The following is a 12,996-nucleotide window of genomic DNA, read 5'->3' as shown; positions in this document are numbered from 1 at the left end:
CACCATTGGACTATAGTATTTGTTGTTCCAAAGACTTGATTATCACCTACTCACTGTTATTACATGCTCTAGAGTCCAAAGCTACAGGTACGCTATGCATGAAGCTAGACATCACCACAACCCATCATCCATGCCCAGTCCTACTGAACAAATGCCCCCAAGTTACGAGATACCTGCATATCAACATCACTGCCGAGGAAGCACAGTCAGCAACTGATACCATAAAGGTTTAGGCGCACTCACTCTGAATCCCCATCTCCACTACCACTACCCTCACCCTCTGTTCCACCGTCCCCACTTCCCGGAGACCCTTGCCCTCCCTCTGACAGTGCAAACTGAGCATCAGTCATATGCTGACCCGTCTGAAGCCCGTGAACCGGATAACCAGTGTGCATATTCGGCCCAGTGCCCATAAGCTGAGGGTGTATGTGGTCACCGGTCTGTCCTGCTGCCACCGGTGGCTGATGCTGTTGAGTGACAACCATCTGATTCGCATCACTGGGCCCTGCTTCTCCGCCCTCAAGTGCATCCAGAGCAGCTTGATCCTCCTTTGCCTTCCTCTTTCTGTTTGGCTTTGGACCCTTGTACAGTGAACAGTTGGACGTGTTGTCGAACCACTTGCAGTTGGAACAACTGCCATGGAAAAACTCTGGTAGCACCCGACACTCCAAAAACGGACCCAACGAGTGTTTAGAGCGACGCTCAGCACACGTGGTACACGATACCGGCGCGTCCTGACCGCGAGAGTGAATGAGTAGGCCGTTGACGTAACTGGGCCGTTGAGCAGCGATATGACGAGCGGTAATCCACCCCTGAACAAAGTGTATGTACTCATGGCTAGGCAAGCAGAAGATCTTCCTCTGATTCTCATGTTTGAGAGCAGTGTCTGACAAGGCGTCGCGGATAGCAACGGCCACGGTAAGAATGGGACTTTTGGGGTTTGCACATGCCGCATTCCAGTTCTTGACTAGCGGGTGGTCCTTGAACTCTTCCTCCTTGGTGGACATGTTGGGACGTCCAGGAGGACGGCCACGACGCCGCTTGGGAAAGGCGGCTGGGAGCTCTGGTATTGAGACATCGGGGTTAGGGGTGGTGGTGGTGGTTGTGTTGGCGGTTGCGTCTGCTCCATCTTGGTTCTGATCATGTTGTGGCGTTGGTGTCTCCTGTTGTAATGGTGTGTCGGGATTGACAGCCATCACTTGGCCGTCGTGATCCATCGTAATGGTGACTTATACAGGCAAGCGCTACAAGAAAGAGTGCCGTTGCGACGGCAATGCGTGTGTTATTTTGTAGCGATTATTTTGTAGGAAGAACAGTTGACAGCCCGGAACCTGGCGGTTTGGAGATTTTGTTCCACTCACACTCGGGTGGCGCACGGGCCATACGCCAGGCCAGGTGCCGCCAGTTGGCCACCTACGACACAGCAGACAAGCAGGTTGTCATTTTAGAATATGAAGTCTTTCAATAACTGTCAAGAAGAACTCAATTTCTATATATTATGAGTACAAAGAGGAAAATACACTCCCCAAACCGAGATGACCTCGGGATGCTGCCTGGTAGACATTTGTATTTACAGTAGCTCAACCTTGAAGAACAGTGGGGCGGTCCTACGTAATGCGCCAAGCGGCCCAGAACCATGCGGTTCAACCGACAACAACCTGTCACTGGCCAGCTGAAACAGCCGCAACAACACCACACCAAGACACTGGCTTGCGCACCACCAACTATTGGTGCCTTTTTTCTCTAGTTACTTTTTGTTTTCCTCGCTTTTGCTTTTTCAGTCTGGTACTCGGCGCAGGCGCAGGATCATCATCACCATCATGTCCAACCCCAACGCCCTCCTCCTCCTCGCCGACCACATCAAGCTCTCCCTCCTCGAGCGCCAGCGCGCAAAGAACCTCAACCTCCCAAACGACACCCAAGATGGCCACATCTCTCGTTCTCTGGACCAACTCCGCGACGGGATCGAAGCCCTAGAAAAAGAACAACAACGGCTCCAAGAAGCAGGCGAGGAAGCGTACGCCCTCCCGTTCCTCCCCTCCCCTCCCCCCTCCTCTATCTATACCTATCCTGACCATCCCAACCAGTAAATCGACCGCCCTCCTCACAACCCTCACCTCCCTCAACAAACAACAAAAAGATCTCACCACCCAATTCCATGGCTTCCCCACCGCAGCCACAACCTCGACCCTAACCCACCCCAATGACCCCTCCCTAGCCGAAGACTTTGCCCACGCCCAATCCGCCCCCGCTCCCCCCACCACCACCACCAGTCAGAAAAAGAACGTCCGTTTCACAGACGACAACAATGACACTGACCTCGAAGCGCAACGCTCCTCCCTTTTTTCTTCTCAACAGCCATATCGCGACGAGGTAGACGACGACTCGGCGGGGTACCGCAACGAAGCCGAGGGGCTGTCAAACACCCAAATCCACGCCTACCACCGACAGATTCTGGAAGAGCAAGATGCGCAGCTGGACGCGCTGGGGCTGAGCATCAGCCGGCAGAGGGAGCTGTCGATGCAGATTGGGGATGAGCTGGACTCGCAGGTCTTGATGCTGGATGAGAGCGAGAGGGTGGCGGATAGGCATGCGAGCACGCTCAACAGGGCGAGGAGGCAGTTGGGGCGGGTGGCGAGGGGGGCGGCGGAGAGTGGGGAGGGGAGGCAGATGACTGCTATTGTGGTGTTGATTATTGTTTTGGTGTTGTTGATTGTCATTTTGAAGTGATGGGACAGGGCTCATCGTTTTGCAGGCGTTTAACATGGAGTTTTTGGAGTTATGGAAGTCACGCACTGCAGCAGCTGGGGTTGTGTGGGAGGAATACATCCTTTTTTTTACTTCTTTTTTTCTCCTTTATTTTTTTTTTTTTTTTTTTTTTTTTTTTTTTTTTTTTTTGCTCTGCAAGCCGGTACTATACAAAGTTTCTTGTTTTGCTCTTTTTCGTCATTTTGTTTTTTGCAATATATCCATCTTGCTATACACTATCTTATCAGACTTGAAGCTTCTCACATGCTCGTCCACCATCTCCACCCTCTGGGCATCCACATCAGCCCCATCACCTCCTCCACACACACAAAACTGACTCGCGATGATACATAAACCCTCCCTCCCATCACCAACTTCAACAACGAAAAGCCCGATTAGCTCAGCTGGTTAGAGCGTCGTACTAATACTGGAAACAGTACATGGTAATGCGAAGGTCAACAGTTCAATCCTGTTATTGGGCAGTGTATATCTTTTAGCCTTCTCATATTATAACTTTTTGATGTTTTGCTATTATCTCTTCATCAAAAGTTCGACTCCATCTTTGATTTTGACGCTACCAATTTCTTGTTTCTGCTCGCTATCAACAAACAAAATTATCTACACGGCTGATTCTCCTCACCTCATCAACATCAACATGGGCCAAAAAAAAAAAACCCCAAAGAGAGAGAGGGGGAGAGAACAAAAGAATGTTGCAAAGTCAAAAGCTTGTTGTTTATGTGCATTCTTTATCGGGACTGACTATCTGCATCCATCCTCATCTCTTCAATTTCTCGTCCATCTGGTGTGTTTTGTTCCTTCTTCTCCTTCCGGTTGTGTAGCAATGTGGATTTTCGTCCACAGCAAAAGTCACCCCCTTGTACAGCAGGGTCTTGTGTGTTTGTGTCCAAATACTCTCCTGAGCAATGACATTCAACCCCAAGCAATCAACGAATAACATCCCCCTCCTTGTCAATCCCCTCGAGACCCTCCAAGATGTCGCTGCCCCCCAGCATGCCGACGCCGCCCATAGTGGCCACTTTGTCGTCTCGCCCCCACACTTCGTGAAACCGGACGCTATTATCGCTTGCCGCGACCATAATGCAGCCTTCCATCTTGTAGCGCCTCTTGGGGTTCAGCTCATCCAAGTAGCCCTTCTCAGTCCGCTTCTCCTCCTCAGGACCACTAGGATAGGGAATAGCATACAGCGCACGATGCTCACTGGGCCATGGCACGGCCGCGACCTGGCGACAGTCCGGCCACGAAAAGACGGCGATGCGGACCGGGTGCTCGGGCGACGCGTACCCAAACGTGGCTGCGATTTCCCTTCGAGTGGTGGACCAGATCAAGCTGGTGACCTGAGCCGATACAGAGATGGTTGCCAGTGCTGAGCCTGATTTGGTGTGAAAAAAGTGTATACACTTGTCGTTGGATCCTCCGCCTGTTGCAACAAGTCCGTCCTGCCAGGGGCAAAAGGCAATGGCTTTGACCGCAGCCCCATGCCTCCACTTGTGCTTCACTCCGTCCGACTTGATGTATCGGATTTGGCTTTCAGGCATCTGTCTTGACCCTGTAGTGTCGTCACTCGGAGGCTCCTGTTGAGGAATGTCGGTCTCGACAGTCTCGACTGTAGACCCATTGTGCAAGCCAGACTCATCAGCAGCGTTGTTCATATTGTTGCATAGTTCCTCGTAGTCAAAAAGACAGCACAGGTTGTCGTTGGCCCCTGTAGCAAAGTAATTCCCTTTGGGGCACCAAGCCAATCCGCAGATCTGTTGGGAATGGACCTGGATGTTCAGCAAGAGAGTTACTCTGCCATCCAAGCCCCACAACTCCTTCTCCTCCGGACTTGGCCAATCGACCGCATACAGGAGCACGCGACCTTCGTCAGTCCCGACAAGCAAGTCCTCATGGGTCCAAGAAGCCCGGTACGCGAAGGATTCCCGGTCCTCGGGAGGCATACACTTGTCGGCCCTTTCTTTGTTGAGGCAAGGCCTCCAGCTGAGACAAGAGACGGGCGACTCCATCGACAGTTCGAATCGAGGTCTTCGGCCTGCCCCATGTCTTTCGCCGCGGTCCGGCTTATCTTTCAATGACATAAGTGACAACATGCCACTCGACCTTCCAACAGCCAAGATAGCTGCTTCCCCTTCGGTGCTCGAAAAGGCGACACTCGTGATATGACTGGGACCGTCGAGGTATTCGTACTGCGAGGGTCGCGCACTGCCGTTCAACAGCTGTACACCGCCGTGCTCAGACCAGCCGTACACCATGTCACCCAGCCCGATAGCAAGGGTGCTGTTGATGTATGAAAAAGCCAGGACAGAGCAATAAAAGTCGTCTCGTAGGCTGGGAGCATCGAGGACTCTGTTTGCAGTCAGCTAACTGTCTTTCAACCACTGGCCACGGGCATCAACTGACTTGAACGGTGCAAATGGTAGCTTGCGCTTCTTAGATGGCTTGCCAGATGCCGCGGCTGTTGTTGGGTGATCCTTGACCCATTGAACGCCGTTCCATTTGGTGAGGCCGTGGGAGCTGAGGTTGTTGGCATCGACCTGTCGAGGGAGACTGACCCTAAGTACCTTCTCGGCTCTATCCAGGCCGAGAGCCACCGCAAGGCGCGCACCGTATTTCTCCCGTTGCTCGTCGGGTCTTGGTTGCAGTGTGGGAAAGTTGGACTGAAAATGCCTGGCGTTTGTACTACTCGTGACCAGCTGACCTCGACCATTGTCAACAGCGGTGTTTCCAGGACCAAGACCCCCAACACCCCATACTGCGCCGTAGCTGATCTGTCTGTCGCCGTTGTGGGTGCCATTCAGATCCCTAGGTCCGAGAACAGTGGGAGCTAGGATGTTGTGTCAGTCTCTGTATTGTTGCCTTGATGGGGCTAGAGGCTTACTTGGGACATATCTAATGCCATCATGATGAACAGGCTCTCCCCGGTCCCGAAGGTCGCCAAATATGGGAGCACTAGGAACGCGACGAGGGGAGCAAAAGGCGTCTTCGGCGGCTCCCTTGTGCCGCAGAAGCTTCTCGGCTCGGGTCAGTTGGTTCGCTGGCTTCCTAGTCCTGTACCTCTCCGTCTGAGTTTCTCTCTCTCTGGGTCTGGCAGGAATGAAACGGTCTGGTGATCGGGACCAGGAAAAGCTGGCTACAGGAGAGCCGTTGGTAGTTCTTCGCGGAAGGGCCGGGCTGGCGTCAAACGAAAGCGATGTAGAAAGTGCAGGTCGTGGGCGAGGGTAGTTGACGGTCAGAGCGACTGTGTTTCTGTGTAGTCTTGTGGGTGGACGTGTGATAGTCTCCGGCGAGCTTCCGGTTATTGGAGTTTGTTCACCGTCGTCCTTGGGTTGATCATCGTCTTCGGAAGAATTTCCATCATAGTTCATGCACAGGTTGGCAAAGGGACGCCCTGTTTTCTTGATGTTGGAGGGCAGCTCGCGAAGCTCAATGGGCCTTGCAGGCTCATCAGATTCTTCTGGGGATTCTTGACTCTCCCGGCATGATTCCAGCGAACCGTATCCCGAGTCTCGCGTGTTGGAAGGAGAGCTGGCGGACCGTTTACGACGTGACTCTTGGTTGTATGGAACCACGTGGTTCATGGTTTTGCTTTGCCTTGTAGCGTAGCCACGGTTGGTGTTGCGTATGGCGCCCATAGCGAAGCTGCGGCTTACCAAGACTGAAAAATGAGAAGAGTATGGAAGAGAGAAGCGATGGGAGAAGATGCGAATGCTAATGAGATTCACAAAATGATATTTTTCAAAGACCTAGCGAGTGTAAGGGCCAGCAAGAATTGGTGTAGTTGAAGCCGTCGATGGATCGAGACGGCGGTGTTTGATGCGGGCCTGGATGATCAGAAACCTGTTCGGCCGGTGATGGGTGACAAGTCCATACGTGAAACGCCCGACGGGATAATAGTACCCTGATGCCGATGCTGTAGTCGCGTAGCAATATTCGGGAATGATGGTCTTAGGAATCAAGAGAGAAGATGCAGAGGCCGAGCAGACGAAAGTCATCCAGACGATCGGAGTCCTGTTGCCCGTGTGGGACTGGGAGGATAGCACCTGCCCATCTCTTTTCGGTCCTGACCCTCATGACGACACATTATGGTTACTGAGGGAAAGCGCTCGACGCATTTGAGCACTTTCCCCGCCATATCCTCTCTATCATGGAAGGTGTTGAATGGAAGGCAGGAGCTATTCAGGGGCTTCAGGGGGCTGCCCCGATTCGCTAAGCCCCCTATCTCTTATCGATAAAGCCCCGCAACAGCTGACGAATGCACAGACTGTGCTGCTGTAGCCTTCCTGACCTCACACCCGACGTCATTTCGATCCCGCACCCGAATCCTCCACGCGACACATCATCGCAACAACTACACAAACCATGGCCGATGTAAGTTCTTTCACCAAACCCCTCATCTTTCCCAGCAGCAGACAAATTAACTAAACAAGCCCTAAACAAAAAGCAAGGCGGCTCCCAACACGGCATAGCCCGCACCACCCGCACCCGCACCCCCGCCCAAAAGCAGCAGGACCTCGAGCGCATCCAAAAGTACCGCGACCTCGAATCCCACCTCCGCCAGCTCGTCTCCTCCTCTGATTACTCCCGCCGCGAAACCTTTGACCTCACCACCACCCTCCTCAAGCTCAACCCGGAATACTACACAGTATGGAACGTCCGCAGGCGTACGCTAACTTCTGGCTTATTCTCAAGACGGTCGGATGGGTGCTCATGCTCGAGGGCGTGCTCGAGTTCTTCTCGGTCAGACACTACAACAACGTGTTCCGACGAGTCATCGTGCTCTTATTCGACAAGGACCCCGCACAGCCAAGCTTGCCGGAGGATTGGGAGGAGTGGTATAATAGCTGACCAGGGGTCTGATGATACCGCTGTCGCGCAAGAACCAACGGAGCGAGAAGATGGGGAGGCCCAGAAGAAGGATCTTGATATTATAACCTCGGAGCTGTCTTTTACTTTTGGGCTTTTGCTCAAGAGCCCGAAATGCTATTGGATTTGGTCGTATCGGCTTTGGACGTTGGATCACTCTATCCTGCTTCTGCCGGTGGAGAAGGCGAAGAAGATTTGGCAGGACGAGTTGGGACTCGCGAGCAAGATGCTGTCGATGGACCGCAGGAATTTCCATGCGTGGGGGTACAGGCGGCATGTTGTCAGCCAGCTGGAGAGCAGGGAACTGGGCGGGGATTCGTTGGTGGAGAGCGAGTTTGCGTATACTGACCGGATGATCCGGGCTGATTTGAGTAATTTCTCGGCTTGGCATAGCAGGAGCACGCTGATTCCGAGGCTGTTGGATGAGAGGGGGGCGGGGGAGGAGGAGAGGAGGGCTTTTTTGGATGCCGGTATGCTATTTGTTGTCTGAAACTGATGGATAGGTGCTGACATGACGAGCAGAATTGACCCAAATCCGAGAAGCGCTCAATGTCGGCCCCGACGATCAGTCACTGTGGTATTATCACCAGTTCCTTGTCGACAACCTCGTCAGTCCAGTTAGGCGTCCCACCATTGTCCCGACCTTGACGGTAGATCAGAGGGTGGACTACCTCTTGAAAGAAATCACGGAAATCAAGGATCTGCTAGAGGATTATGAGGATGTGAAGCTGATCCATGAGGCGTTGTTGGAATACACGCTGGGGTTGTGTCAGCTGGAGAAGAGGAAACCTCTTGAGCATGAGAGGCAGGATCTGATATCTTGGGTGAAGAAGTTGAAGGAGTTGGATCCGATGAGGATGGGGAGGTGGGTCGATTTGGAGAGGGATTATGGGTTGACTGAGTTGCTTCCTGGCGGGGGGGGTGGGTGGTTATGAGTATATAATAATTCTAATGTCACTTATTGTAGGTAATAGGGGTGTTGCACATCTCCTTGATATCATGCATCATTTTCCCGTCTTTTTCTCGTAATCCGATGAGGCCACCTAGATACCCCATGATTTGTTGGAGTGGTATCATCCCTTTGGGGTTTCCCTTTAGCATGGGTGAACTGGACTTTAGCACCTGCCCACCGTACAACACCCTGACGAAATGTTTTGGCTGCTGCTTGTAAACCTCAAAGACGATCTCGGAGCCCATCCCGGGCCAGTGCATATCGTCTACTTGTAGCACGCCCAACAGTCGGGAAATTGACCCGTCGTGGGCAATGTTGTGTCGATATCTCACTTTTGTCTCTTCTTTTGTCACGGATGAGATATGTGACAATAGTTCGGCGATCCACACCCCGTAGCTTGCGACTGAGGCTTGGAGGGATTGTTTGGAGGAGCGGTAGGTGTGGTGGTACTCCCACTGGCCTAGGCGGTAGACGGTGTCGGCTAGGTGTTGGGGGATGCATTTGTTGTTGTGGGGGGAGTGGACTGAGCAAGGGAGGGGACGGGAGTGGCATTGTTTGGAGGAGAGGTTGTCGAAGTAGTGGTCGAAACTGATGTGGAAACTGGTATCGGAGGGGGGGACGCCGCTTATGATGTCTAGTTGGGTGAGGATCTCTTTTGATAGCTGCAGGTGGGATTTCCATTGGGGAGTGGATTGGATTTGGGAAAAGAGGTGGTGGGAGAGGGGGCAGGGGTATTTGGGCTCGAGGGAGTCGATTTCTTTGTTTTGGATGAGGAGGGGGGTGGTGGTGGTGGTTTTGGGTGGTAGGAGGGCGGATATCAGTGCGCCGGCGACTTGGGAGGTGATGGGGTTGTTGGTTATGCGGAACTCGGCTGAGGTTGGTGAGATGAGAGGGGAGTAGACTGACAGCAGGTCGAGGCCGTGCTGGTAAGAGTCGGAGAGGCCTTGGGTTGTGATTTGGGGAAAGTTGCAGGTGCCTTGGAGACCGAGGGGAGATGGGGGGAAGGGGTTGAAGGGGGAGGTGAAAGGGGAGTGGTATCCTGGGATGGAGGGGGGTGATCCAGGGGTGAGAGGGGAGGAGTAAGAGTAGATGGCGATGTTATTGCAGTTCCAGGGGTGAGGTTCAACAGGGAAGGAGTTGGATGAGTAGGGGGTGCGGAGGTAGTGGCGGTGGATCTGGGGGGTGTTAGAACTGAGGTGACAGGCAAAAAGAGGGGGAGAGTCACTGACTACTTCGACGTAGAGGAGTTCATATTCTGAGGGTGGCCTGGGATATTCCTTTGCCCGGACATGAGGCATGTTGCACCAGTTGTAGGTGCCATACTGGGAGTCTGGGGTGTGGGAGGTGTTGAAGATGAATCCCCAGACGCCGGTGCTGTTGAAGACGGTGGTGAGGTTGGTTATCGAAGATGGTTTTGGCGGATACCAAGACAGGTCGATCTCAAAGTCTTCACTTTCGAGCGACTCTGGTGCGTTTGAGGCATGTGAAAGGCCCAGCCTGGCAAGTAATATAGCTGTGAGACTGGCCACGCTGGACAGCGTGCTGTGCATCATATCAGTTGTGCTTATCAGATCTTGGTTGAGCAGTTGAACTAGCAGCCCAATGATGAGAACCGTGGACAGTCCAAGAGCCAGAAATAGTGTTGAGAACCCCCAGAAACCATAGAAAACATGGCGCCGTCGGCCCGGTTGATGCTGGGTCACATCCATCAAAGTGTTGCATCTGCAAAGTTGACAGTGACGCTGGCGACGAAGTTGGATGGCAGGGAGGGGCACCGTTGATCAACGATCACCGTGCATAACCGCGCCGGACACCAACACGTGGGGCGGCAAGGCTGCCGACTGGCTAAACTTAACACTACTTCTATTTCGACTTTGACTTCAGCACCTCTCGGCGCCGTACTGGTCTACTGTACCTCGGCTTGATCAACCCCGACAGCAACATATGCCGATACGACATTCGAATCTGACTCCTGACCTTCCTCCGTTTTGGCATGAACTTCCTCCGTTTCACCGTGAGCAGCATATCTGGATCAAGCTTCCTGTACCGAATCTCCCACCTCAGCCAGTCTTCCAAGCCCGGTATATGAATTCCCAGCGTTGGCAGCGCCAACAGCTGGGGCGGATTATCTGTCCTTCTTTCCGTAATGTCATCCTCCCAGGCCTTGGCCTGCAACAGCCTGGCTCGTTTACTGGCTGACGAGTGTAGCAGCTCCTGTTCCACCGTGTCCGAGCTTTTCTTTTCAGCATCCTTGCTCTCTTCGTTCTCGACAGCCTCCTCTCGGATTTCCCACTGGCCATCAGCGTTACGCTTACGCAAGGCCCCATACTTGTCCAGTTCCTCAATATCCGGCCAGTATTCATCGCGTTGTATTACTCCCGTAACATCAACCCTGGAGTATATTCCAGGGAGAGTGTACCGTATCTTGCCAGGCGCATACCGCTTGAGCATAGCCGCGAGGTCATTCTTGCTTTGCTCATCAAGCGCTTCTTTGAACGGCTTCTGATGCTCCGCCTCAAATGGCATGACATGAAGATTACCTGGCAGCCTGCTGAGCAGTCGGATCCAGTACCGGCCGTCATACAGCTTGAAGCCTGACCATCCGGTTGTCTTCCACTGGTGCGGTTTTTTGCCCCATCTTCCTCTGATGTTGGGCGCCCAAAAACCGGTACGAGGCCGTGGGACATTCGAAGCGTAGGGCGCGCGGGTCAGGAGCCAGCGGAAGGGTTGGCTGTTGGGGCCCATCATGGGTACAAAATGTACGCCGCAGATGACGTACGGCTTGGGAGGTGGTGGCTCGACGCCATCTTGTGCCAGGGAGGGAAACAGCATAGATGCGAGATGATCGAGCTGGCCAGCTTGGTTGAGCTCTCTTTCCGGTGTGACCATGGAAATCAGCTTTCGAAGCAGGAGAGCGGCGATGTAGCGATGGTGATCAAGCCGCTTCTGGCGACCCTCAGGTGACTTTGACGATAATATTGACACTCGTGGGAGTCGGAATTTCGGCAGTTGTACCACCAACGTGCCAGTACTGGGCTCAAAATGAGGGACCAGAGCACTCTGCAGCAGGCGATCTGCTTCAGCCTCCTCAAAAGCCACTCTCTTCCTGCACCGTTCTGCCAATCGCAATATCGCCGGCTTCTGAAGCGCCTCTGGCAAGCGGTGATTCTTCCACATCTGCCTCACGGCATTCCTCATGGTCAGCGTCGGGTCCTTGTTGGTGTGATCCTCAAACCACGGAACATTATTCTCCAAGCAGGTGGCAATCAAGCGATCCTTGGAAAAGTGTAGCAGCGGCCGATATACCATGACTCCCCCATCCTCAAAGTCCATCGTCGGCAGCGGAGGGGCAGGCTTGTTGCTCCTGGCGATCCACTCGTCATAGTCCTGGTCGGCAGAAAAAGCGTCCTTGAGATCTGTCCTCCACATCATGGGTTCCGCGTTCTCAGCAAACGTGGCCAAGTCGAAATGGAAATCATCACGTAAGGCTCGCAATATCTTGGTCCTTTCGGCCCTGTTTGGGTAAATATTCCACACAGGGTGTTTACTCCTCTGGTCATCGATAAAGCCGCTCTGGTAGATGCCATGCATATCGTAACACTCGGGGATGTCTGTTGCCGGGCGCATCCCTCTCAAGCCGCGATATCCATGGCCGGAAAGCAGCCTCATGAGAATGGTCTCATACTGGTCATCTTCGTGATGGGCCGTGAGCAAAGACATGGTCTTGCAGTTCCTGGCGAAGGTGCCCAATTTCCGATAGCGCTGCTGACGTGCAAGAGTCTCGATGTTGGGCACCGTGTTGGGATCCACACCCTTGCCCAATACCTGGGCCCAGTCGATTTTGGCAACATAGGCAAAGATCTTGAGCCCTCTCAGGGCATTGATTACCTGGTCGACTTCCTCAACCATGCCCTTCCGCAGATCATGGTTGACAACAAAAGCGACAGGGTTGCTGACGGGGTGGTCAGCCACCTTGAACCAATGATCGGTCGTCCTGATCTTGGTAGAGAGGTAGGCCAGGGCCATGGAGTCGACACCGCCGCTGATGGCGAGGGCAATGGGCTTGTGGGAGCGCCCACGGTCGTAGGGGAACCTGGGGTTACATGTTGCGTGGAGGGCGTCTAGGAACTCGCGGGGGGCGATGGCCCTCGCTGTGCTGTGCACAACAGGCGGTAGCGTTCCCATTCCATCGCAGGTGAGCCAGATACCGAGTAATAAATCTCTGTCACTAATAAAAAGAGAGAACAAATAAATCACCATCAAAGTCGTGAGGGGTCCGAGCTTTTGTATTCACAAGTGATCGCCTCAACCCCTACCTCTTGGCACACCAAGCCCGCATCGGGCCCACCAGCATGACGCATTTGCCTGCCGGGCCCGGACCGGAGCTCGGGAATTTTCATCTCAGCCCTTTGCGA

General features: G+C 53.4%; 7 protein-coding genes and 1 non-coding gene across 8 annotated transcripts; 3 read left to right on the top strand and 5 right to left on the bottom strand.

Annotated features, from left to right (window-relative positions):
* Positions 1–140: 140 nt before the first annotated feature.
* On the bottom strand, positions 141–1,517 carry QC763_305500 (uncharacterized protein; the record flags this gene model as incomplete). Its single annotated transcript, XM_062910996.1, has 2 exons — positions 244–1,517; positions 141–189 (listed from the first exon to the last, which is right to left on the bottom strand). The coding sequence occupies exons 1-2, from the start codon at positions 1,215–1,217 to the stop codon at positions 141–143; spliced, it is 1,023 nt and encodes a 340-aa protein (XP_062766992.1). The 5' UTR covers positions 1,218–1,517.
* QC763_305490 (uncharacterized protein) lies at positions 1,476–2,848 on the top strand. Its single transcript, XM_062910995.1, has 2 exons — positions 1,476–2,017; positions 2,088–2,848. The coding sequence occupies exons 1-2, from the start codon at positions 1,821–1,823 to the stop codon at positions 2,728–2,730; spliced, it is 840 nt and encodes a 279-aa protein (XP_062766991.1). The 5' UTR covers positions 1,476–1,820; the 3' UTR covers positions 2,731–2,848.
* A 289-nt stretch (positions 2,849–3,137) lies between these two features.
* On the bottom strand, positions 3,138–3,230 carry QC763_0053040. Its single transcript has one exon. It is a non-coding gene; the product is annotated as a tRNA-Ile (tRNA).
* A 27-nt stretch (positions 3,231–3,257) lies between these two features.
* Positions 3,258–6,398, bottom strand: QC763_305480 (uncharacterized protein; the record flags this gene model as incomplete). The annotated part of the gene is made up of 3 exons (XM_062910994.1): positions 3,258–5,112; positions 5,167–5,590; positions 5,645–6,398. The coding sequence occupies 3 exons, from the start codon at positions 6,396–6,398 to the stop codon at positions 3,693–3,695; spliced, it is 2,598 nt and encodes an 865-aa protein (XP_062766990.1). The 3' UTR covers positions 3,258–3,692.
* Positions 6,399–7,077: 679 nt separating this feature from the next.
* BET4_2 (Rab geranylgeranyltransferase) lies at positions 7,078–7,611 on the top strand (the record flags this gene model as incomplete). The annotated part of the gene is given in 3 exon segments (XM_062905785.1): positions 7,078–7,134; positions 7,208–7,408; positions 7,426–7,611. The coding sequence occupies 3 exon segments, from the start codon at positions 7,126–7,128 to the stop codon at positions 7,609–7,611; spliced, it is 396 nt and encodes a 131-aa protein (XP_062766989.1). The 5' UTR covers positions 7,078–7,125.
* A 244-nt stretch (positions 7,612–7,855) lies between these two features.
* On the top strand, positions 7,856–8,564 carry BET4_1 (Rab geranylgeranyltransferase; the record flags this gene model as incomplete). Its single annotated transcript, XM_062905784.1, has 2 exons — positions 7,856–8,099; positions 8,152–8,564. The coding sequence occupies 2 exons, from the start codon at positions 7,856–7,858 to the stop codon at positions 8,562–8,564; spliced, it is 657 nt and encodes a 218-aa protein (XP_062766988.1).
* A 19-nt stretch (positions 8,565–8,583) lies between these two features.
* On the bottom strand, positions 8,584–10,290 carry QC763_305460 (uncharacterized protein; the record flags this gene model as incomplete). The annotated part of the gene is made up of 2 exons (XM_062910993.1): positions 8,584–9,756; positions 9,811–10,290. The coding sequence occupies 2 exons, from the start codon at positions 10,288–10,290 to the stop codon at positions 8,584–8,586; spliced, it is 1,653 nt and encodes a 550-aa protein (XP_062766987.1).
* A 154-nt stretch (positions 10,291–10,444) lies between these two features.
* On the bottom strand, positions 10,445–12,766 carry QC763_305450 (uncharacterized protein; the record flags this gene model as incomplete). The annotated part of the gene is made up of 1 exon (XM_062910992.1): positions 10,445–12,766. The coding sequence occupies one exon, from the start codon at positions 12,764–12,766 to the stop codon at positions 10,445–10,447; it is 2,322 nt and encodes a 773-aa protein (XP_062766986.1).
* Positions 12,767–12,996: the final 230 nt, after the last annotated feature.

This window comes from Podospora pseudopauciseta, chromosome 3 (genome assembly GCF_035222475.1).
Source record: "Podospora pseudopauciseta strain CBS 411.78 chromosome 3, whole genome shotgun sequence".
NCBI lineage: Eukaryota > Fungi > Ascomycota > Sordariomycetes > Sordariales > Podosporaceae > Podospora > Podospora pseudopauciseta.
The sequence above is the reverse complement of the archived record's forward strand: the minus strand, read 5'-3'. Positions and strand labels throughout refer to the sequence as shown.

Bases quoted from the DNA above. Each gene is read 5' to 3' on its own strand.
- QC763_305490 (XM_062910995.1), top strand. From the start codon at position 1,821: ATGTCCAACCCCAACGCCCTCCTCCTCCTCGCCGACCACATCAAGCTC. The intron at 2,018-2,087 runs GTACGCCCTCCC...CATCCCAACCAG, and splicing joins CAAGAAGCAGGCGAGGAAGC to TAAATCGACCGCCCTCCTCA.